This window comes from Anabrus simplex, chromosome 1 (assembly GCF_040414725.1).
Source record: "Anabrus simplex isolate iqAnaSimp1 chromosome 1, ASM4041472v1, whole genome shotgun sequence".
Taxonomy (NCBI): Eukaryota; Metazoa; Arthropoda; class Insecta; order Orthoptera; family Tettigoniidae; genus Anabrus; species Anabrus simplex.
Genome location: NC_090265.1, coordinates 866,983,930 through 867,010,917, shown reverse-complemented (window position 1 = coordinate 867,010,917; position 26,988 = coordinate 866,983,930). Strand labels below are relative to the sequence as shown.

General features: G+C 39.3%; 1 protein-coding gene across 4 annotated transcripts in view; it reads left to right on the top strand.

Annotated features, from left to right (window-relative positions):
• Positions 1-340: 340 nt before the first annotated feature.
• Positions 341-26,988, top strand: part of Tbce (Tubulin-binding cofactor E) — a 304,725-nt gene continuing 278,077 nt past the window's right edge. For 3 of the 4 annotated variants that reach the window (XM_067136489.2, XM_067136488.2, XM_067136487.2), the window contains exon 1: positions 342-1,100. In XM_067136489.2, coding sequence (XP_066992590.1) covers positions 880-1,100 — 221 coding nt within the window. In that variant the 5' untranslated portion in view covers positions 342-879. Of the gene's footprint in view, positions 1,101-26,988 lie in introns of all 4 variants that reach the window. The other variant, XM_067136490.2, reaches the window with a different exon arrangement.

Genomic DNA, 26,988 nt, shown 5'->3' with positions numbered 1-26,988 from the left:
CCCTATTTGTGGTCCGGTCTAGTTTGTTTGTAGTAAGACGTCGTAGCAGACCACACAGACGTGAAGCATTAGAACCCTGTGTCCCAGTGTTTTTGTGTTATGCCTTGATAGTTTAGCCTCCATATTATTGGACTTTTCCTCCGTTTTATTATTACCGGCTGTAATTAGCTTCATTACATAGCTAACCCTACTATCTTGTAGTGTACTAATTTCTTCTAATGTTGGTACCTCTCCCAGACATTACTTATCCCGCAAACCAGTGACTGGACGTAGCGTCTTACGACGATGTCCAAAAACTAACCAAGAAGTAGAAGAAGGAGAAGAAGAAGAAGGTCCTGCGCTATTGACATGTTGACAGTTACACCAAAACGAATTTTTATGGTGAAACCCAAAGAAAGAAACAAATAATGTCAAACTGAAGGTTTGGGTATTGAAGTAAAAAAAAAAAGATATGATTTGATCTTTTGAGTTATTTTTCTAGTGTTGTCCGCGTTGAAGGATAGTGCGAAAAGTTTGTGTGTAAGGAGTTAGCTTCAAGTTCGAAATACTCGTCTTCAGCATTCTAATGGGCCTAATAATGCATTGGTTATATATATATTTTCTGAACAAAAAATATTCTTTGTTACAGACAGAACATACTTTGAAATATATTTGTTTTTAGTAGGCTGAGTTGATATGTTTTCTTTCCAATTTGCTTGTGCAAGAATGATTTTCAAGTTAACTGCGATGTGTAACTGGTACTTTTAAATTGAAAGTGAGGAAAGTAAATTGAGCCATATTCAGTCTTTAACAGTAGCTTGACGTCTAAATTACTTGACTGTATTTTTGCGATAAAAGTACTTACTACACCCCCTCACCCCATTTTTTAAAAATCTGCTCATGATGGTTGGACCTGGTATATGTGGAGAAGTAGCTCAAATGGAAAATCTCGGTGACATAAAAATTGGGCAGCGTGTGCAATGCAATGGTCATCGTGGAACCGTAAAGTATGTTGGTGAAGTACCACCAACTAAAGGCATTTGGCTAGGAATCGACTGGGATGACTCCAGCCGAGGAAGACATGATGGTTCACATGAAGGACACAAATATTTTAAAACCAGGTAAAAAAATCATTGTTTACATCGAGTTAGAATGCAGGTTAGTCTATAATCTTCAAATAGAAAATTGACAAATCTGCAAGATTTGTCTGTGGAGGAATAATTTCTAGTCTTATTGTAGATTAGGAGGGTAACAGAACATATAATGATATTCAAAGTATTGTTTTAAATCAGATATATAGGGGAGAAGGGGGCACTTTAGTAGTCTGCTCATTTTATGGGGTTAGGTCTACATTTTTTAATTTACGCTAAACATAATAGGCTAGTGCTAAAGTAAGAACATTTTACCTACAATTTTTCAATTGTAACAAATTTTAGGTACAAGCCAGAGGTAGTTTGGTACAATAACACTCCTTCTAACTGAAACATTGAAGGCCTGTATTTTTTAAAACAAAAGGTAGGCTACACAAATCATATCACATAGAATTCAAAGTCTTTACAGATTTAAAATGTGCTTCACATCAATTCTGAATGCTTTTCTAAACCTTTAAAAAATACAGAAAAAAACATAGGCCTACCTACCCTTAACCTAGCTTTTTTTTTTTTTTAAACTGAGAATTCTAATGAACTAATAGGTTAACTGGGAAATTAAATGATATTAAAGTAATACAAAACACAATTGTTTCTAACAAACATACTGAGAGAGATAAATGCAAAGTGTTATCTTAATTTTGTTTGAGTGTTATCTTAATTTTGTTTGAATTCTTGATTGGCTGGTGTGGATGATGCAGGGACTGTAGTAATTGACCCCTGCTGTAGCTGTGAGACTGGATCTTGGCTAACTCCAAGGCCTCAGACTCATTTGGCCTATATCACCAAGAACAACTTTTTTTTTATTAAAAAAAAAAGGCAACTTTTCTGAAGAAGATTTTGTGTTTGTCAGATTTGTCCAGACTTGCTTATGAATTAGCCAGGGAATAGTTTTATGTTGAGGATATAGGACTCCAGATGCACCTGTCATCCACAGCCACCTACCGAGACCTGCTAACAGAGGTACAAGCTAAGGGGAAAGAAATATGGTCTGATTCTATGCAACTGAAGCTATGATATCTTCAGACTGGAATGCACCCGACTATGATCTTTGACATATGGTAACTCGTATCTCAGTGCACCGATTCCACTTTCAAGTGTGTAAAATCAAAGCCTTCCATGAGCCAGCCTTAGAGTCCATCTTTGAACTATGTGGACTGAGTGAACGAGATCATGCTGAGTGGTGTAATAGGAGACTGGGGTCTCGTAATCCTCGAACCAGTAGTTGAAATAGCTCTAACCGGTGGGAGTGCACCACACATTTGCAGTACCTGTTGTATGTCACTCTGACAGATGTATTATTCATCGAATATGGACATATAATACACAAAAACATTCAGCATGAACTGGACTATTTGAAAAGTGGTTTTCATTTACCCTCAATGTAATAGTTTTTTGGTTCATGGTGTGGGTTACTGTAGTCGCGTCCTAGTTCGTGAACCATGGGCAACGGCTGAGTGGCCTAGTAAGTGGTCCTGAGACCCGGGATACCAGTTGCCATGGAGTGGGAGTGGGCATCTCGGACATATTCTGAGTCATGGCCCTCCTTGTGCTCAGGCCGCTAGGACTATACAATTCACCGGTGGTCCATAACCCGTTAGAGGAGAGATCCTCACTTGGACTATGTGCAAGTAGGGTAGCATCCTGCTTCATGAATTTACTGAGTTCAGAACATTTTAAGCAAGTCTCGGATCTATGGGAGTAACGGAGTCCCACTCCCATTTGACAGGCGAGGGACTCCTTGGAAACAGCTTGGCGAACGAAATGGAATTCGATGGGAGCTATCAATATTAATGGGGCTTATGGAAGAAAGAAAGTAGAACTGGCTGAGTCAGCAAAGAGGATGCATCTGGATGTGCTAGGAGTCCCTAAGTGATATTCGGGTAAGGGGAGATAACGAGGAAGAGATAGGAGATTATAAAATGTACTTGATGGGTGTTAGAAAGGGAAGGGCAGGGTCTGAGGTAGGGCTCTTTATCAGGAATACAATTGCACGCAACATAGTTTCTGTTAGGCGCGTAAATGAGCGAATGATGTGGGTAGATTTGTCAGTTGGAGGAATGAGGACTAGAATTGTCTCAGTGTATTCACCATGTGAGGGTGCAGATGAGGACGCAGTTGACAAGTTTTATGAAGCATTGAGTGACATCGTGGTCAGGGTCAACAGCAAGGATAGAATAGTGCTAATGGGCGATTTCAATGCGAGAGTTGGGAATAGAACTGAAGGATACGAAAGGGTGATTGGTAAATGTGGAGAAGATATGGAAGCTAATGGGAATGGGAAGTGTTTGCTGGACTTCTGTACTAGTATGGGTTTAGCAGTTATGAATACATTCTTCAAGCATAAGGCTATTCACCGCTACACATGGGGGGCTAGGGGTAAAAGATCCATAATAGACTATATCTTAACCGACTTCGAATTCAGGAAATCTATTAGGAATGTACGAGTTTTCCGGGGAATTTTCGATGACACAGACCACTATCTGATCTGTAGTGAACTAAGTATCTCTAGGCCTAGGGTAGAGAAAGTGAAATCTGTCTGCAAACGAATAAGGGTAGAAAATCTCCAGGATGAGGAAATTAGACAGAAGTACATGGATATGATTAGTGTGAAGTTCTGAACAGTAGACAGTTAGCAGGTTCAGGATATAGAAAGTGAATGGGTGGCATACAGGGATGCTGTAGTAGAGACAGCAAGGGAATGCCTAGGAACAGCTGTGTGTAAAGATGGGAAAAGGCGAACATCCTGGTGGAATGATGAAGTGAGAGCAGCTTGTAAATGTCAAAAGAAGGCTTATCAGAAATGGCTCCAAACAAGGGCCGAGGCAGATAGGGATTTGTACGTAGATGAAAGAAATGGAGCGAAACAAATAGTTGTTGAATCCAAAAAGAAGTCATGGGAAGATTTTAGTAATAACCTGGAAAGGCTAGGACAAGCAGCAGGGAAACCTTTCTGGACTGTAATAAAGAATCTTAGGAAGGGAGGGAAAAAGGAAATGAACAGTGTTTTGAGTAATTCGGGTGAACTCATAATAGATCCCAGGGAATCACTGGAGAGGTGGAGGGAATATTTTGAACATCTTCTCAGTGAAAAAGGAAATCATCCTGGTGGTGTTACAAACAGCCAAGCTCATGGGGAGGAGAAAAATGATGGTGAAATTATGCTTGAGGAAATGGAAAGGATGGTAAATAAACTCCATTGTCATAAAGCAGCAGGAATAGATGAAATGAGACCTGAAATGGTGAAGTACCGGTATAGTGGGAAGGCAGGGATGAAATAGCTTCATAGAGTAATAAGATTAGCATGGAGTGTTGGTAAGATACCTTCAGATTGGACAAAAGCAGTAATTGCACCTATCTATAAGCAAGGAAACTGGAAGGATTGCAACAACTATCGAGGTATCTCATTGATTAGTATACCAGGCAAAGTATTTACTGGCATCTTGGAAGGGAGGGTGCAATCAGTCGTTGAGAGGAAGTTGGATGAAAACCAGTGTGGTTTCAGACCACAGAGAGGCTGTCAGGATCAGATTTTCAGGATGCGCCAGGTAATTGAAAAATTCTTCGAGAGGAATAGGCAGTTGTATTTATATTTCGTAGATCTAGAGAAAGCATATGACAGGGTACCGAGGGAAAAGATGTTCGCTATACTGGGGCACTATGGAATTAAAGGTAGATTATTAAAATCAATCAAAGGCATTTATGTTGACAATTGGGCTTCAGTAAGAATTGATGGTAGAATGAGTTCTTGGTTCAGTTACTTGCAGGGGTTAGACAAGGCTGTAATCTTTCACCTTTGCTGTTCGTAGTTTACATGGATCATTTGCTGAAAGGTATAAAATAGCAGGGAGGGATTCAGTTGGGTGGAAATGTAGTAAGCAGTCTGGCCTATGCTGACGACTTGGTCTTATTGGCAGATTGTGCCGAAAGCCTGCAGACTAATATCTTGGAACTTGAAAATAGATGTAATGAGTATGGTATGAAAATTAGCCTCTCGAAGACTAAATTGATGTTAGTAGGTAAGAAATTCAACAGAATTGAATGTCAGATTGGTGATACAAAGCTAGAACCGGTCGATAATTTCAAGTATTTAAGTTGTGTGTTCTCCCAGGATGGTAATATAGTAAGTGAGATTGAATCAAGGTGTCGTAAAGCTAATGCAGTGAGATCGCAGTTACGATCAACAGTATTCTGTAAGAAGGAAGTCAGCTCCCAGACGAAACTATCTTTACATCAGTCTGTTTTCAGACCAACTTTGGTTTACGGGAGCGAAAGCTGGGTGGACTCAGGATATCTTATTCATAAGTTAAAAGTAACAGACATGAAAGTAGCAAGAATGATTGCTGGTACAAACAGGTGGGAACAATGGCAGGAGGGTACTCGGGATGAGGAGATAAAGGCTAATTTAGGATTGAACTCGATGGATGAAGCTGTACGCATAAATCGGCTTCGGTGGTGGGGTCATTTGAGGCGAATGGAGGAGGATTGGTTACCTAGGAGAATAATGGAGTCTGTTATGGAGGCTAAGAGAAGTAGAGGTAGACCAAGACGACGATGGTTAGATTTGGTTTCTAACGATTTAAAGATAAGAGCTATAGAACTGAATGAGGCCACAACACTAGTTGCAAATCGAGGATTGTGGCGACTTTTAGTAAATTCACAGAGGCTTGCAGACTGAACGCTGGAAGGCATAACAGTCTATAATGATTATGTATGTAATAGTTTTTAATTTTCCACCCCCTTTAATGCCCCTTCAGTAATCAGAATATTTTTTACTTAGGCTTACGCATCAAATATAGATGACTAATCAGTTTTTCTGAAACTTTTTAAAATATACATTTTGTAGATAAATTATTTCTGATAAGTACACACATTTCAAGTGAATAGTGTTGATACTTTAGGAATTATTCAATAAAAAGTACGGTAGTTGATAGAGTTCTAATCGTGGGTGGTAATAAAATACCTCAGGAGGCACAACACTTGTCCATCCTGCTGCAGAGGGCCTTGAATTTACAGATGCATTTAATTCTGTTATAATACCTTCTTCATTTAAATTAAAAAATGTAGTCATCGTGTGTGCATAACACACAGTAAACAACAAAAGCAAGTCACAACAAAATCAGCAAGTGTTTCAAAGCTGTACGAATTGCGACCTTCATTTGTTTCAAAGATATCAAAGGTGAATGGATGTATTTAACACAGAAACATTCCATATGTATTGACCTATGATAGCGGTGGCTGCATGCTTCCGACTTCAGAATCCTGCTGCTCATTGCCAGTAGCACAAGACTATAGCACTTACATTGGCACAGTTGGCCTCTTTCAACAGAAACAGCCTGCCATATATGCCTGATAAATGCTGCCATCTAACGGAAATATTTACTACTTCTTCTGGCTGTATTTACTGGTAGAGTAGACCTGACAATGTATCGCCAGCGGCGATTGAGATAGATGCACACCTGCTGATCTATTGTCAGCTGCTAGTTCAAGGGTTAAGGACTTCACCGCATACATCTACATGCGGGACAACTAACCTTTCTTTACATCTCTTGGCCTCACAACGGATGTAGTCGAATGGTGCACAAGGCTGCCAACTTGTCTGCTTAGGAACTAAGGCCGTAGGATGTAGCTGGGAAGCCAGTCATAGGGACAAGCGAAAAGGGTCCGTTAGGCCTCTACCTTCCTGTGGAAACACCATTGGTCTGTTCTGGTTAGGGTAGGACCTTGACAAGACCATTGGTCTACTAGTTAGGGTAGGGCCAGGACAAGACCATTGTGCTTTTATTGTGCCTAGTTATTATTGTTGACGGGAATGGCGCCACATGCAACTTTACGTTGGCCAATAGGAATGGAAGTTGCTACTTCACGAAAGGAAAATGGCATGTATTGCTCTTCTTTACGTTATAAAAGTAAATGCACCGAGCTCGATAGCTGCAGTCGCTTAAGTGCGGCCAGTATCCAGTATTCGGGAGATAGTAGGTTCGAACCCCACTGTCGGCAGCCCTGAAAATGGTTTTTCGTGGTTTCCCATTTTCACACCAGGCAAATGCTGGGGCTGTACCTTAATTAAGGCCACGGCCGCTTCCTTTCCACTCCTAGCCCTTTCCTGTCCCATCGTCGCCGTAAGACCTATCTGTTAGGCATAGATATCAAGGATAATTTAATAAAAAACCACCTATTCAATACTTTCCACGTTTAATGTGGTTATTATCTACATGATTTTATGTAGACTTATTTGGTCAGGTACATGTTTCACCCTTTATTTTGGGCATCTTCAGCCTGTAAACAACCTTTAGGTCAAGGTTTGGGACCTTTTTAACCGATATAAACATACCAATATATACACTATATACAACATATACATTATATACAATATATACAAACATAAGTCAATACAGTAAAGTTCTTTGGTCCTAATCTATCTAATATGGAAAATGTCCAAAAACTAAAATGGATCTTCTTTTCGGTGAAGAGGATTGCATATCGGGGTTTATGTGACCCCTATATCATATTAAGTTCTTGACGTATCGTGTCTGGTCAGACACGATCCATTTTAGTTTTTGGACATTTTCCATATTAGATAGATTAGGACCAAAGAACTTTACTGTATTGACTTATGTTTGTATATATTGTATATAATGTATATGTTGTATATAGTGTATATATTGGTATGTTTATATCGGTTAAAAAGGTCCCAAACCTTGACCTAAAGGTTGTTTACAGGCTGAAGATGCCCAAAATAAAGGGTGAAACATGTACCTGACCAAATAAGTCTACATAAAATCATGTAGATAATAACCACATTAAACGTGGAAAGTATTGAATAGGTGGTTTTTTATTAAATTATCCTTGATATCTATGCCTAACGTCTTCTTCAATACGGAACAATAATGAGAGTTGTTACTGGTAAGACCTATCTGTGTCGGTGCGACGTAAAACAACTAGAAAAAAAAAGTAAATGTATTTTTGGGAGTGGGATGGTGGGTTCCTGAACATCGCAAAGAGCACATCTCTTCTCTGACACTCTTTCCAAGTAAGATTTCATTAATTTTTTCTTCCTTAGAATGTTACAAACATAGGTAGTAGGGATAAATTTTTGATGGAAATGGTACATTTTTCAGTGTCAGGATCAGTCACAGAAACAAATTAGATTGTTCTCTTCATTAATAGTCCTAATGCCTGTGCAAAAGAAGTAAGGGACTCCTTAGAAGAATCACTGTGGAAGGATGTGTCGTCTGATGATTCTGCATAGTCATGGTTAGATTTTTCTATCCCATTGACTTTTTATGTTGACAAATCAATTTTTGTTTTAGGGCCTACGCATTCAGCTTTCAACATCATCTGTTCTTGAATTTTTGTCCTATTCTGGGGTCTCTGTAATAATCGTTGATTTAAAGTTTGGTCATCCTCAGTTTTGTAGTTTTCTAGGCTTGGCTTTTGGTTATGACTGTATCATTTCTCTGCTTACACATTTTTCTGGAACTGGTTGTGGTCTCTTGACTGGAGCATTCAGAGTTTGGCTGGTAAGATGAAGTCTGAAAGGTCCTGGAACAGTCTGGTTCCACACAGCTTGCCAAAGAACTGGCATCTGATTCAGGAGGTAATTGCAGATATGTTTGTCGTCATTCTTCATCAATCGCAGGGTGATCAGTTATTTACGATGACTGAAAATCACTGTCTTTGAAAAAAAAAAAACTGTTGTGCAAAGTGGCCAAATTCCACATTTCTGAAACCCAGAAAGAATATTCTTCACTCATCATCATCATCATCATCATCATCATCATCATTTCCCTTTATCCAGCTGTAGCCGGGTAGGGGCAAATATGGTTCCTCTCCACTTTCTTCGGTCTTTCCACCACTCCTCCTCCAACACTGTGTCCCAGTCCAGGTTTCTTTCTATAATGCTGCGTTGGATGGTATCCTTCCATCTCAATCGTGGTCGTCCACGGCTTCTCCTTCCTTGGATTTGCATTTCCATCACCTTTTTTGGATTCTTTCGTCGCTCATTCGCTTTATATGCCCAAACCATCTTAGTCGGCTCTTCTCTATTCTTTCGTTCATTTTTTCCACTCCAATTTCTTCCCGGATTTTCTCATTCCTTATTTTGTCTCGTCTACTCTTCTGTATCATACTCCTCAAGAATTTCATTTCGGCTGCCTGTATTCGACTCTCATCCTTCTTTGTGATTGTCCAAGTTTCTGCTCCGTAAGTTGTTATGGGTACGTAATACATCTTGTACATAGTATCCTTTGCTTCCATTGGCACATCTTTGTCCCATAACATATTTCTTACATTATGATAGAAACAACTTCCAGCTTGAATCCTTTTACTAATCTCAGCATCCAGCCGAGCATTCTCCATTAATTCACTCCCCAGGTATTTAAACGTTTCCACTACTTCCAGGGGCTTGTCTGCAAGTCTAATCTGACCTTTCCCTTCTTTCTCCCCTCTAGTCTTACTCTTTTCTACACTTATTTTCAATCCACATTCTTCAATCTTCCCATTCACCACATTCAATTGTTCTTGAACCTTCCTGTCATCTTCTCCCCAAATCACAATATCATCTGCAAATAACATCATGTTCATTTCTCTTCCTCCATATGCTGGTTTTGCTGTTCTCATGATGTCATCCATTACTATTGTAAACAGGATTGGTGATAGAACACTTCCCTGTCTCAGCCCACTAGTTATTTTGAACCAACTTGTCCTGCCAACTTGTGTTTGCACGCAACTACAACATTCCTTATACAATGCCATGATCATTTTTATTAATCCCTGTCCAATTCCTTTTTGCACCAGACTGTCCCAAACTTTCGTCCTAGGGACACTGTCATATGCCTTTTCAATATCAATGAATGTCATCACCATATCATTCCCGTACTCCCAATGCTTTTCCATTAGTTGTCTCATAATGAAAATGGGCTCTATTGTTGACCTTCCACTTCTGAAACCAAACTGATTTTCCTGTATCTGCTTCTCAACCCTCAACCTTATTCTACTTTCCAGTATCCTTTCCATTATCTTAGCAACATGGGATATTAGAGTAATTCCCCTGTAGTTCTTCAAAACTTTCTTATCACCTTTCTTGAAAATTGGGATGATTATTCCTTTTTGCCAATCCTCAGGGACCTCCTTATTCTCCCAGACATTCCTGAGAACCCGATATGTCCACTGCAGGCCTACAGCTCCAGCTGCCTTTATCATCTCCACTGAAATTTCATCTAATCCAGCAGTTTTTCCATTCTTCATCTTTCTTACTGCCATTTCAATTTCATTCATTGTAATTTCTTTATCCATTTCTTCGTCAACTAATTGCCTTTCTTGGTCGTCCATTGAATGACTGTCATCCGTTCTTATGTTCAGCAGCTTCTGAAAATACTCTCTCCATCTATTTCTTATTTATTCTGGCTTTGTTAAAATTATGTCACCTTCATCCTTCACAAATCTGGTGTTTACTTGATCTCTCTTTTTGTTTCTTAAGATACCATACAGTAATTTCTTGCTGCCCTGCATATCATCTCTCAATTTCTGTGTGAATAAGGCCCAGCTTTTCCTCTTTTCTTCCTCCACTACTTTCTTGGCCAAATTCTTTGCCTCCACATATTTTCTTCTACTTCAGTCTTAGATGTTTTCCATGCTTTCCATGCCATTTTCTTTTCCTTCACTCTAATCTTTACCCTATCATTCCACCAGTGTGTTTCTTTGTCTTTCACATTTCCTGATGTTCTACCACACACCTTTTCTGCACATCCAACCAGTGCTTCCTTAAATATTTTCCATTCCTCTTCAACATTCCCCACCTCTGTCCTGGGTACCAAGGGTATTATTTCCCTTTGAAATTCTTCTTGTATGCTTTTCTCCTTCAACTTCCATACTTTAATTCTTTTCTCTCTTCTTAATTGGGGTTTTTCTATCTTTCCAACTTTCAATTTTCCTATCACAACTCTATGATCTCCACCAAAGGCTTCTTCAGGCATGGCTGTTACATCTACAAGGTTCTTCCGGTGCTCTTTCTCTATGATTATATAATCAATCATGGTCTTTGTTCGTCTGTCTCCCCAGCCATACCTTGTAATCTTCTGACTGTTCTTCTTCCTAAACCAGGTGTTTCCAACAATCATTTGATTCCTCATGCAAAAATCCACCAACAACTCACCTTCTGGATTTACATTTCCATATCCAAAGGGCCCTACAACATCTTCCTTTCCTTGTCTTTCCATTCCAACTTGTGCATTTAGATCTCCCATCAATAGTACTTCCTTATCTTCTATCTGTCTCTCCACTTCCTCTAAGAAGTCCTCTAGATGTTCATCTATGCAACCAGTTTGTGGGGCATACAACTGAAATAGATCTTTCACGCCATTTTCAAACTGGAGTCTCATCATCATCATCCTATCGCTGACGTACTTTGTATATTCCAGATATTCTTGGATTTCTCTTCTAAGTATGATGGCCACTCCATTTTTTGCTTCAGGTCCTCCGCTGTAATACAGCCTGTATCCTTCTCTCAGAGGGATCTCCCCTGTACCCCTCTTCTTGGTCTCGCACAGTCCAAGTATGGCTATATCTTTTTCTATCATGAAGTCAACCAGTTCTTCTGTCTTTCCCGTCAGTATCAGAACATTAACTGTTGCAATTTTGATGTAGTTTGGTGCTGGTTGCCCATTTTTCACAGTTCCCCCAGCACCTGAAGAGCTGCGCGTCGCTTTTAGCAGGGGACGCCCTAACCTTTTCCGAGGCACCATATCTGCTTTGTCCATATAGGCTATTGTTACGATGGGCTCGCCACACCCAAAGGCATTTTATACCTACTGCCAGGTTCAAAATTAGGCCGCCCCTAACATGGAGACAGACGCCTTTCGTAGCCGCTCCTCTGGAGTACAGACGCTACGGGTATGCCCCTTCCGCCATCTCCGCCGTACCGAAGTCCACCTTCTCCGCCGTAGATGCCGTTGAGGTCTTCACTCGTAACCCTGAGCTGGGACCCATACCAGATGTTACACACCAGGTCAGTGTGCTCTGGGACTCACATAGGCAGGGACGCCACTCCCTGGGTAGGGCTGCCTCCGAAGAGGGTCCCTACCTGCTACCTCTAATATTCTTCACTGTGAAGGCAAAATGTAGACCTTCCTCACATATTCAGCAATGAAGTATATTGTTATTGTATTGCCTGGACTAGTTAGTAACCACTCATTGAAAGCAGATTTGCAGTATGCCTTAAAGGGAACAAATATGGATACATCCAGTGTTTGTAATTTGTGAGTGCAGTGTGGAGGAAATAAGACAATACTTCCAATCTCTTTACTGCATAAAATACATGCAAGAGATATAAGTTATATGATTCATGATTGCTAATAGTATTAAGATTGGATCATTCTTTGTAGCTTTCGTATGCACTTGGATGTGCTTCAGTACTACCAGAAATAACTTACTGGTCATCCATCCTGTTTCATTAACCAAGCCCAAACTCCCAGGAGTTGCTCCTCAGAGGAAGATGTTTTGAAATTTGTAATGAGGAAAAACTATAACAGGTGGCACAGGCTTTCCTGTAGCACTTACAATGGCACAGTTGGCCTCTTTCAGCAGAAACAGTCTACCATACATGCTTTAATCCACTTTTAGGTACAATCCTTGGTAACTGCAACACAGTAATTGCTGCTGTTTCTTCTAAAAAAAACCACTCACTCACACGCGCACACACACACACACACACACACACACACACACACACACACACACACACACACACACACACGTTATTCTATATAAAAGAACCCTTCCTTGTAGAATTGGTTCACATTGCTACGATTAAAGCTAATTCCGCATGAGAGACTAGTGTTCTGGTTTTTGTAGACTAAAGCAGCCTGTACACATACAAACATGGTTCGGCGACCTTGATATTTTTCAAAATTCACGAACCAAGATCGCTTGTGTGTGTTGTCTAACAAACCATGTTCATGGCAGACATGGATTTCTGTCGAGTTGAAAAACTTGGTTCGTGGAGTTGCCAGCAACGAACCATGTTCACGCGTGTGTAGTGAGGGTGCGAACATGGTCTTCCCGTCAACTCTACATTGTTGATAATGAGACCAGGCATTGGCAGCAAGCAGTTGATAAGTACAGTAGTCGGGATGGCAGACACAGCGACTTTCATGCATCCTAGCTTCTTGACTAATTTTATAGTCTTTCAGAGGCTTTCCTTGTCGTTGGAAAGTGAAGTCAAGTGAATATAGAGACAGATATAAGCGAGAGGAGGCATTACAGGAGCTCCTGAGAATGACACAAGAGAAAATACCCGAGACAGATTTAGTGTTTTTCACTGCGAGAGTTAATTTGTTGAAACAAAGTTTTCGTAGGGAAGTGAGGAAAGTTAAAGAATCAAAAAGTAAAACGGGTTCGTCCATGTACCAAAATACTCACTTTTAGATACTCGTCCTTGAGGACCTCGTAGGTAGCTTTGAAAGTTTCTGTACTATACGTGAACCTTTTCTTGAGCCCTGAGCTCCCTAGTGCTGAATCGGTAGACCTCGGTTATCTCTTTGACATCCATATTGGCAACCTTTGAAACACAAACTATGCATCGCTGTGCGACTTCTGGCGTACACTTTACGAACTAGTATTGATGTTGTTTACACAGCAAAGCCAAACTGTATAATTCATGCTAGGAACAAGATTCGCATCGAGAAATGTTATATAATGTTAAATAATGTATGTTTGACAGAGTTGTTGGTGTAAGATTATAAATGTTTAGAAAATTCATGTCGATCGATCATATTATAGATTCAACTCAGATTTCATTTCCATCCAGTTGGCAGTATAACCGGAACCGTCAGCGCTCCCTCCATACCCCTCACCCCGTAAAAATCGGGCTCAAGAAAAAGTTCGCGTATAGTAGTTACTTTTCCTAGAGCTTGAAGGAAAACTTTAAATCTTCCATACTACTTCCCGTAGTGTGGCTACTAACCGTTGCTTCTGCAGTGATTGCTTTTCTCATTTGGGTATCTTGCTTTGTGATCAATAGCGCAACCATATTTTAACAAATTTCTGTATTCTATATCTGACATTTATAGAAAATTTTGAAAGTCTTTATCACTTGTGTTTTTGAGCATGTTTTAAAGATTCATATGCGACCACTTGTCTCTTTCCTGTAACCAGTCCTTACACCACATATTATTTCTTCTTCTTTTACTTCCTAAAATAACCCAGTTCGTCAAGCACAATAACAGCAGCTGCAACTTTCAAAACGCTCATTTCAGAGTTGTGAGAGTGAGTTCTTTGTGCTGGACGAATGTGTGTGCAGTGAAACAGAAGCAAACTTGTTTCGTGATCCAGCTTCAGAAACAAAGTTCGCCGAACCATGTTTGTATGTGTATAGGGCGCTTAAGAGGAGGATGTCATTTCATGAATTCTTGCATCCAACCAATACTGTACAGTTCTGTTCTTCCCAGGATTCAGGCATTTTACTTTCAGAGTGTTGGGCATACTCATAAGCAAATTCTCTAATTTTTGCACATTTGTCAGCCCATAGTGCAATTTTGAACAGGTTTTTAAATAATCCTGAAGCATCTCTCCCTGTACACAAGTGAATACTTGATGAGTTGCATGTTTTGATGAAAATGTTCTCTGGGATTGGAGTTGCTACCATATAATCATCTTGTGCATTAGCAGTATGCTTACTTTCCAAAAGTAGTTTTTTTTTAAAAATTCTGTTCTCCAAAGTCATGGTTTTTTATGTTGTAATATGTAGCTGCTTCTCAATCTCATTTTTTTTTCACAAAAAAAAAATATATATTTATAGCTGAAGCCTTCTGAAACCGCATGGCTTCGAATTTTCTTTTTATATTTTTCTTATTTCTATCTAGGCTACTTTTCTATCAATCAAGTCAATACTGATCTGCATTTAGGGCAGTCGCCCAGGTGGCAGATTCCCTATCTGTTGCTTTCCTAGCCTTTTCCTAAATGATTTCAAAGAAATTGGAAATTTATTGAACATCTCCCTTGGTAAGTTATTCCAATCCCTAACTCCCCTTCCTATAAATGAATATTTGCTCCAGTTTGTCCTCTTGAATTCCAACTTTATCTTCATATTGTGATCTTTCCTACTTTTATAAACGCCATTCAAACTTATTCGTCTACTAATGTCGTTCCACACCAACTCTCCGCTGACAGCTCGGAACATACCACTTAGTCGAGCAGCTCTTCTTCTTTCTCTCAATTCTTCCCAACCCAAACATTGCAACATTTTTGTAACGCTACTCTTTTATCGGAAATCACCCAGAACAAATCGAGCTGCGTTTCTTTGGATTTTTTCCAGTTCTTGAATCAGGTAATCCTGGTGAGGGTCCCATACACTGGAACCATACTCTAGTTGGGGTCTTACCAGAGACTTATATGCCCTCTCCTTTACATCCTTACTACAACCCCTAAACACCCTCATAACCATGTGCAGAGATCGGTACCCTTTATTTACAATCCCATTTATGTGATTACCCCAGTGAAGATCTTTCCTTATATTAACACCTAGATACTTACAATGATCCCCAAAAGGAACTTTCAGCCCATCAACGCAGTAATTAAAACTGAGAGGACTTTTCCTATTTGTGAAACTCACAACCTGACTTTTAACCCCGTTTATCATCATACCATTGCCTGCTGTCCATCTCACAACATTTTCGAGGTCACGCTGCAGTTGCTCACAATCTTGTAACTTATTTATCACTCGATAGAGAATAACATCATCCGCAAAAAGCCTTACCTCCGATTCCACTCCTTTACTCATATCATTTATATATATAAGAAAACATAAAGGTCCGATAATACTGCCTTGAGGAATTCCCCTCTTAATTATTACAGGGTCAGATAAAGCTTCACCTACCCTAATTCTCTGAGATCTATTTTCTAGAAATATAGCAACCCATTCAGTCACTCTTTTGCTTAGTCCAATTGCACTCATTTTTGCCAGTAGTCTCCCATGATCCACCCTATCAAATGCTTTAGACAGGTCAATCGCGATACAGTCAATTTGACCTCCAGAATCCAAGATATCTGCTATATCTTGCTGGAATCCTACAAGTTGAGCTTCAGTGGAATAACCTTTCCTAAAACCGAATTGCCTTCTATCGAACCAGTTATTAATTTCGCAAACATGTCTAATATAATCAGAAAGAATGCCTTCCCAAAGCTTACATACAATGCATGTCAAACTTACTGGCCTGTAATTTTCAGCTTTATGCCTATCACCCTTTCCTTTACACACAGGGGCTACAATAGCAACTCTCTATTCATCTGGTATAGCTCCTCCGACCAAACAATAATCAAATAAGTACTTCCAGATATGGTACTATATCCCAACCCATTGTCTTTAGTATATCCCCAGAAATCTGATCAATTCCAGCCGCTTTTCTAGTTTTCAACTTTTGTATCTTATTGTAAATGTCATTGTTATCATATGTAAATTTTATTACTTCTTTGGGCTTAGTCTCCTCCTCTATCTCGACATTTTCCTTGTAACCAACAATCTTTACATACTGCTGACTGAATACTTCTGCCTTTTGAAGATCCTCACATACACACTCCCCTTGTTCATTAATTATTCCTGGAATGTCCTTCTTGGAACCTGTTTCTGGCTTAAAATACCTATACATACCCTTCCATTTTTCACTAAAATTCGTATGACTGCCAATTATGCTTGCCATCATGTTATTCTTAGTTGCCTTCTTTGCTAGATTCAATTTTCTAGTAAGATCCTTCAATTTCTCCTTACTTCCACAGCCATTTCTAACTCTATTTCTTTCCAGTCTGCACCTCCTTCTTAGTCTCTTTATTTCTCTATTATAATAAGGTGGGTCTTTACCATTCCTTACCACCCTTAATGGTACAAACCTGTTTTCGCATTCCTCAACAATTTCTTTAAACCCACCCCAGAGTCTGTTTACATTTTTATTTACCGTTTTCCACCGATCATAATTACATTTTAGAAACTGCCTCATACCTGCTTTATCAGCCATATGGTACTGCCTAACAGTCCTACTTTTAAGACCTTCCTTTCTATCTCAATTATTTTTAACTACCACAAAAACAGCTTCATGATCACTAATACCATCTATTACTTCAGTTTCCCTATAGAGCTCATCTGGTTTTATCAGCACGACATCCAGGATATTTTTCCCTCTGGTTGGTTCCATCACTTTCTGAATCAGCTGTCCTTCCCATATTAACTTATTTGCCATTTGTTGGTCATGCTTCCTGTCGTTCGCATGTCCTTCCCAATTGACATCTGGCAAATTCAGATCTCCCGCTACAATCACATTTCTGTCCATGTCGTTTCCCACATAGCTGACTATCCTATCAAATAATTCCGAATCCGCGTCAGTGCTACCCTTTCCCGATCTGTACACTCCAAATATATCAAGTTGCCTATTATCTTTAGAAATGAGTCTTACACCTAGAATTTCATGTGTCTCATCTTTAACTTTTTCGTAGCTTACAAATTCTTCTTTCACCAGAATGAACACTCCCCCTCCCACCCTTCCTATCCTATCTCTACGATACACACTCCAGTTGGAAATTCTAAGTTCCCATGAAGGGAATTAGATTCTTTTCCACCAATAGAGCATATAAAAAATCAGATAAAAAATTAGATGGATGGCTTTTCCGGCGTTTGCTCTATTAACCAGCGTTTCGTCTTAGGTCTGACACTAGACTCTTCAGAGTGGGATGTGTCAGACCCTACCCACTGACGCTGGGGTGTGCTTCACAAATAAGCTTCTGATAAGTTCACCTGCATACACCCCAGCGTCAGTGGGTAGGGTCTGACACATCCCACTCTGAAGAGTCTAGTGTCAGACCTAAGACGAAACGCTGGTTAATAGAGCAAACGCCGGAAAAGCCATCCATCTAATTTTTGATCTGACACACTCCAGTGCCGTGAGAAAATTTCTGCATCCATTATATCATTTCTCAGCCATGATTCAACTCCTATTACAATATCTGGTAAATATATATCTATTAAATTACTTAATTCCATTCCTTTCCTTACAATACTTCTACAGTTCAACACTAACAATTTTATGTCATCCCTACTTGATTTCCAGTTCCCTGTTCCCTTATCACCGCTCCCTAGGCCATCCCATTTCCCTGAATGTACCTCCGTATTACCCTTCCAAACAAATTTCCTAACTTATATGTACCACTGCGGTTTAAATGAAGGCCATCTGAGCGCAGATCCCTATCTCCTACCCACCCATTAGGATCTAGAAATTTCACTCCCAGTTTCCCACATACCCACTCCATAGTCTCATTTAAATCCCCAATCACCTTCCAGTCAGTATCCCTTCTACACAGTATTCCACTAATAACAATCTCCGCTTTCTTAAACTTCACCCGTGCTGCATTTACCAGATCCCACACATCTCTAACTATGTTGGTACTTATATCAGCTTGCCTTACGTTGTTGGTACCAACGTGAAACACCTTCTCCTTCCCCTCCTCCCTCTCTTCTACTTTCCTCAACATCTGCCTCAACCTAATTCCTGGATAACACTCTATCCTGGTACCCTTTCCTCCACACACTTTCCCCACGTGTCTAACGATGGAATCCCCCATGACCAGAGCCTCAACCCTACCCACCTCATTTGATCCCCTCCCCTCCTTGTCAGCCCTATCTTTCCTGATAGCTGCAGAAGTTACTTCCTCCTCCCTTTTCTCCTTCCCATGACCCTGTTCCACCTGTCTTTTCCTATCCTCTACTCTACGTTTTCCTTTCCTACCTTTTCCCTTCCTCTTACTTCCACACATCTCACCAACAGTTCCCTGTCCCTCATCTTCCCTCTGTTGTTCTACCTGGGGTGACTCGTACTGATTTCGCACAGACACCTGTCCTGAATTCTGATCCTGAATAGAGCCCTTAGCCTGCAATCTCCTTCCCCTTAGAACATTAGACCACCTGTCTTCTACAACTCCTCCCTTTCCTTCCCCTCCCTCTTGTACACCTACTGTAACCTGTACATTGTTTGAGGGAGTCCTATCTTCCTTCCTGTCTTCTGTGAGAATCCTAATTATCTCCCTCAAACTTTCCAACTCCTCCCTCATACCCCTCAATGCCTCGCTACACCCACAGTAAGTACACTCGCGCTCCTTAGCCATTCTTTACGGGGAAAAAATGAAATTAAAAATAAAATAACTTATGTGCAAAAAATAAATGAATGGAGGAATATATTGTCTGGGATAGTACACAACAATAAGGTAATTAATATACGACTACACTACAATATTACTTAGTCGTGCTCTATTTTTTTATATTATTTTTATATTTATTTTTAAATAGAGTAGAGGATGTGGTGAGAAGAGGAAGGAATTGGGAGTCAGTAGTGAGAGAGAAGACATTTCAAGACAGACAATGATGGTGAAGACTTGTTCAGCACTACCCTACCTGGCATGCTGGAGGGAATCTATGATGATGATTCTCTGACCACGTCTTAAACAAACAATTTAGTGTTGTTATTCCTTCATTAATTAAATGTAATAAGTTAAGTAGTTCTACAAGGCCAAGATAAGCAAAATTCAGCTTCTGGGACACAATACTACACTGTACCACGCTGCCCCTTCAATGTGTACTGAAGTGCCCCCTCACACATGTTGGCAAGCAAAGTACTACAGATAGAGAAATGTTATTTCTAGCAACATTTCATATGTAGATTTTGAAGCTAAATGTTTATTTTATTGTTTCATCATCCCAAAATATTAACATCCTCACTTATCTTTGTGATAAACTCCAATGAGTGAATCTAATGAATACAAATCTCAAGCACAAAAGAAGCACAATTCATTCCTCCAAACCCTATACATAAAGTGGGAGCTATCCAGTTCCCTCAAAAATTTGTACAAATACCTTGTTCTCTCGTGGTGATAAAAACCTCAAGCTAATTCAACTGTTTTTGAGTGAGATATTTGTACTGTACCAAAGTGCCCCCTCCCTTAACTTTTCTTTTGCTAGCACACCTGCTAGTTTGTAATATTATGTTGTATCTAGGTTGAAATATAGGAAATAGCTATCTATAGCTACACAAGGCAGTTAGCAGAGCCAAAGAACACATGAATGATTAAATGGCAAAATCTTGGTTATTTTTCTAGTCATGGTGCACCAGTGCACCATACTTAAGTATTATTTAGTACTGTATCACTTCTTTAGAGAGTAAGGAGTGAATGTTTTTTATTAATATGAACAGCACACAAATAAATGAAGTTTTACATTTTTCCAGCAGAGATTTTGTTCTCGTATATTTGCGTAAGTAGTAGTGATATACACGCCCTTTTACGTAACTCACACATACATTGCACACACAGCTTATGATAGGTCCCCCTCAGTGGACAGCTTACGGTCGGTAGGCAAGAGGGAGGGGAGTGGGGGAGTTGTGGAAAACAGCTGGGCTGATGTTTTAAAGGGAAGGAAAATAAGTGCTAAGAATTCTCATTAGAGAACGAGTTGAGGAGAGGTGTTGGTGAAGAATTGATATGAATCACTGCAGATAGAACAGCAGAGAGAAGATGGGGAACTGGGAAGTGTTACAAACAAGAGGTGAGTAAGGGAACAGTAGGGTATGGTAGGTTAGAGTATAGGATTGGAAGAGGTAGGTGGAACAGGGTCATGGGAGGGAGAGAAGTAAGGAGGAAGTAAGTTCTCCAATCATCAAGGAAATTAAGGCAGACCAGGAGAGGAGATCCAATGAGATGGGTGGGGTTAAGGCTCTGGTCATGAGCGACTCTATTGTTAGGCATGTGGGGAAAGTGTGTGAAGGAAAGGGAAGTAGTTAAAGTGTTGGAGCAGAGATTATTGTTGGGATACTGTGTTTGAGGGATACTGACTGGAGTTCGATTGAGGACTTAACGTGAAACTATGGAGGGAATAGGCCCTGTGTGAGAAATTGGGAGTGAAATTTGGATAGGAGATGGGTATCTATGCTCGGATGGCCTTTACTAGAACTTTAATGGTACATATAATTGAGGGAGTTTGTTTAGAAGTGTTAAAGTGAAGTACACTGGGGGAATTGGGGAGCGGTGAAAATAGTATAGGGTAGGGTTACCAGACGTCCGTATTTACCAGGACATGCCCTTATTTTTAGCGTCTGTCCTGGCGTCCATATTTATTTGCTGATTGTCCATATTTTCGTCTAATAGACCTAATGTTAAAATGAACTTTTTCCAACTGAAAACCCATTTTTGTAAACTTAGACTCGCTTATTCCATAACCTTTGACTTCAGCTGCAGTTTGAACATTTTAAATTCCTGTTGTCTTTGACTAGTATATTATCGCTGCTCGAAGTCGGTAGTCGAAGTTGGCGATAGCATACGGAAACGGAATCTAAAGACAAATAATTTTCGTCCATATTGCCGCTTAGTTGTGCCACAATCCTTGTGATCTACTCTACAGTATCTGTTGTGATCTGTTGAAATGTATTATGGGGAAAAGAAAGTGCAAGTTCCCTGCTGAATTGGAGAAAAGATATAAATGCTTCAAAAAGGGCTGCACCAACGAAGAACCCATGTGTCTAGTATGTAAACCAGGAACATATGTTTCTGTGGCTAATCGTGGAGCTATGGATTTAGCAAGTCACATTACAACGGGCAAACATAAAGCTAATGTTCAAAGTGCATCAACTTCAACTTCAAATAATGTGTTGACATTTTCAAAAAGAACACATCACTAAACGAAAATGCAATTGCTGCAGAGGGAGTTCTTATGTACCACAATGCTGTTCATCATAGGAGCTACAAAACTATGGATTGTATGTCTAAGCTTCCATCTAAATTATTTCCTGATTCTGAAATAGGGAAAAATATTCACTGTGCTCGTACAAAGTCTGAGGCCATTGTCAATAATGTACTTGGACCTCACTGTGTAGAAAGTGCCATTAAACAATTTAAAGACGTATCATACATTGGTGTTTGTACGGATGGTAGCAATCATGGGAATATAAAACTGTTTCCTGTGTTCATGCAGTATTTCGACTACAGGAATGGAGGGCTGCAAACAAAGTTAATTGACCTGCACAGTGTTAGTAATGAAAAAGCTGCAACAATCTCTTCAGTGGTGTTAGATGTCCTGCAACAAAAAGGAATTTTGGAGAAGTGCATTGCTTTTGGAGGAGATAACTGCAATACGAATTTTGGTGGCCTGAAAAGAAGAGGAGATAATAATGTATTTCCTAAACTCAGATCTCACCTTAATGAAACCTTGATTGGAGTAGGCTGCCCAGCACACGTGTTGCATAATTGTGGTAAACATGGAGTTGATTTATTGTCGATTGATGTTGTGTTAAAAGTGTTCAACTACTTTTCTACATTCACCATAAGGAATGAAGAGCTAAAAACTTTTTGTGAATTTGTTGATGTGATGTAATCCCTACTGAAGCATACAAAGACTCGTTGGTTGTCACTTTTTCCAGCTGTTGAAAGGATGCTTGAACTGTATCCAGCACTTCGGTCTTATTTTCTATCTGTGGATAACCCGCCAACAATTTTGAACAAGTTTTTCACCAATAAGTTAAGTGAAATGTATTTAATATTTTGCCAGTCTTTAATGTCAGTCTTTCAAATGAATGTTCAATCACTCAATCCAATCAATCAATACTGATCTGCATTTAGGGCAGTCGCCCAGGTGGCAGATTCCCTATCTGTTGCTTTCCTAGCCTTTTCCTAAATGATTTCAAAGAAATTGGAAATTTATTGAACATCTCCCTTGGTAAGTTATTCCAATCCCTAACTCCCCTTCCTATAAATGAATATTTGCCCCAGTTTGTCCTCTTGAATTCCAACTTTATCTTCATATTGTGATCTTTCCTACTTTTATAAACGCCATTCAAACTTATTCGTCTACTAATGTCATTCCACGCCATCTCTCCGTTGACAGCTCGGAACATACCACTTATTGAAATTGAAATAATAACATTAAGTTATTTATTAGACCACCTAATCAATACAAAATCGTCTTGGATGATTTACATAAATTTGTTAGCTAATAGTGGGACATGTTTCGCCTTCCCTGAAGGCATCATCAGCCATAGTCTTAACCTTAAATTAAAAATAAGCGTCTAAATAACATGTAGTGATGAAATGAATTTTAAAATCTTGAAGAGATTTGAAGTAAAATAACATTAAAAATAACAATGATGGTTTGAAAATACAATGTGATGAGATACAATAGTGGAAGTATTAACAAAATTAACATTAGAAGGCTGCTAAAATAAGTACAATGGATAAAACAACAGATTGTTATACAACAAGTAGTAAGATTGCATAAAAGTAAAGTTGATAGTCATGGCGGTTATAATTAGACGATGGCGAAAAATCTTATATAATCAAAGTAAAGAGGAGAGAATAAAAGTCAAAGTTAGTCGAGAGATCCGAAGTTCATCATGATCTTGAAGATAAAAGACGAAAGTCAGATGCATATGGTGAAGTTGTAGAACACGTTGAGGATATGAAGTTGGTGAATAGAAGTTGAAGAACAGTTTCAAATAGGATCACTATGGACCATCTCAAAATTTGAAGTGATGTTCAAATGTTGTAAATTGTGAGTTTGTAGATATTCTAGTTGAAAAAGCATATACAAGTGGAATCATTTGACGGTGACAAAGATGGCTTGTAATATTATGAGTTAGAAGTATTTGCAACAGTAGACTTCTTGCTACGTAGCAAGAAGTCTACTGTTGCAAATACTTCTAATGATTCCACTTGTATATGCTTTTTCAACTAGAATATCTACAAACTCACAATTTACAACATTTGAACATCACTTCAAATTTTGAGATGGTCCATAGTGATCCTATTTGAAACTGTTCTTCAACTTCTATTCACCAACTTCATATCCTCAACGTGTTCTACAACTTCACCATATGCATCTGACTTTCGTCTTTTATCTTCAAGATCATGATGAACTTCGGATCTCTCGACTAACTTTGACTTTTATTCTCTCCTCTTTACTTTGATTATATAAGATTTTTCGCCATCGTCTAATTATAACCGCCATGACTATCAACTTTACTTTTATGCAATCTTACTACTTGTTGTATAACAATCTGTTGTTTTATCCATTGTACTTATTTTAGCAGCCTTCTAATGTTAATTTTGTTAATACTTCCACTATTGTATCTCATCACATTGTATTTTCAAACCATCATTGTTATTTTTAATGTTATTTTACTTCAAATCTCTTCAAGATTTTAAAATTCATTTCATCACTACATGTTATTTAGACGCTTATTTTTAATTTAAGGTTAAGACTATGGCTGATGATGCCTTCAGGGAAGGCGAAACATGTCCCACTATTAGCTAACAAATTTATGTAAATCATCCAAGACGATTTTGTATTGATTAGGTGGTCTAATAAATAACTTAATGTTATTATTTCAATCTAATATCATCAATACGGACCAAAAATGATATTTATTACATGTAACCACTTAGTCGAGCAGCTCTTCTTCTTTCTCTCAATTCTTCCCAACCCAAACATTGCAACATTTTTGTTCTTCATGTTGAAAAGGAGAATAATTCCTTTGTTGAAATGAAACAGGCACTTGAAGAAACTGTTGGCATTTTACAAGCTCGTTTTTCAAATAATTTTGTTCCTATGAAAGTGAAAGAAATGATGAAAACTTCGAAGGAGGAAGGGTTGCAGGCAGACAGTGATTCCTTCATGAAAGTCCATGATGTATATAATGCATGCCTGGAGTACCTTGGAAATTGGTTACAACCACTTGAAGAATTCAGTACTTTTAAATGGATGACCTTAACTTCAGATTTCAACTGGACTGACCTTGAAGATACTGTTAAATATCTTAGTGGTAAAGGTGTACACATTGATGATGTTAGATTATTTGTCCAATTTGTAAATCTTCAATGGTATGTTGAAGTGCAAAAGCAGAATGAAAATTTCTTGAAGGAACCAGTCCATAAAAAATGGGATGGTTTTCTAAATAGTGTCAATATTACATGTTCTTCCGAGCTACTGAAATTGGCAGAAGTGTATTTTGCAATTCCTGCACATAATACCAACGTAGAAAGAATTTTTTCTTTAATAAATGCACAGTCTAGACCACATCCCACATCATCATACGACAATACTGCTGGTATATTTCAACGCTCAGATTGGGAGAGAACAGAAATACCGGAAGATTGTAGGAAGATACCCCACCCATAAGAGAACCAACAAGATGGGGAACGGCTAATCAGTCTGTGCACCAAGTATCGATTACTCTTGAAGTCTATGGCTTTTAAATGCCTACCTAGGAAGGCCATGACCTGGCGCAGCCCAAACAGCATGATGGGCGAGTTCCAAATTGACCACGTAGCAACAGATAAGAAGCACCACTGCGACATTATGAACGTGAAGGTTTTACGAGGAGCTAACATAGACTCTGATCATTACCTGTCCATGGTTAAGATGAATCTGAAACCACTGTATAAGACCAAGGCTATGCTTGTGAAGATAAAGAAGGTTCCTAGATTTGATATCGCCAAACTTAAAGAAGACAATGCAAGTTACCAAGAGAGTCTGAACCAACACATCAATAGGATTAACACCACTACAAATTGGGACCCACTTCGGGATGCTATAACAGACGCGGCTCAGAAGACGATCCCCAACAGACCTAAAGGAAACAAGCACCCATGGTGGTCAAACGAATGCAATGAGGCTATAGAAGCCAGGCGACTAGCATGGCTCAAATGGAACCATCATAAAAACGAAACCAACCTACAAGCCTTTATTACACAAAGAAAGAACACCTCCAGCATCATAAGAGGGGCGAAAAGAAAATACAACAAAGAACTGATTAAGCAAGCCGAGGAGGATTTTGGAAGAAACAACTCCAGAGACTTACACAAAGGTCTAAAACAACAGACGACCCAGTTCACACCCCAAACTTTACACTTCCAGAGAACAGACGGATCATTGTGCCTCAATGATTATGACTGCATCAAGACACTAGCTGATTATTTCCAAGGACTTTTGAATGCTGAAGAACCTGCGCAGCGCCTCCCGGTTAGAGAACCAGCTAACCCGGACACCAAAGACATCCCTCCTCCCACCTATGAAGAAGTAAGAGAGACCATTCAACTTCTCAAGAACAACAAAGCTTCTGGAGAAGACGGAATAGTGGCAGAAATGTTGAAACAAGCTGGTGAGCAAACATTCAGGCACATACACAAAGTAATCCTGGACATATGGGCTAAGGAAAGGCTCCCAGATGATTGGACATGAGCTGTTATCCATCCAATCCACAAGAAGAGAAGCAAAACAGATCCCAGCAACTATAGAGGAATATCACTCCTTTCAGTATCGTATAAAGTCTTTTCCAAGATTCTGGAACAGCACATAAGACAACTGGATAAAGAATTAGGAGAATATCAAGCAGGGTTCAGAACTGCAAGGTCTTGTGCTGAACAGATACAAAATCTGAAGACCATCCTGCAATAAAGATGCTGACAGTGGGTAGCTATCTTTGTCGACTTCCAGAAGGCATACAACTCCGTGGATAGGATCACACTCTTCAACACCTTAAAAGAACTGGGACTAAACGAAAAAATTAATAGGTTGGTGCAAGCCACCCTGCACAACACCACTTCCTAGTTAAGTTTAGAGGTCAATTATCAGAGAGCTTCACAATCAAAACAGGGGTGAGGCAAGGAGATGGTATCTCATGCATATTATTTAACTGTGTCCTGGAAAAGATCATAAGAGAATGGACCAGGTCATTACCTGAGAACACCGGATTAAGAATGGGGTTTAAATCAGACAACCTGAGGATTCCATGCCTGGCCTTTGCTGATGACCTTACTTTATTAGCAAACGACATACATGAGG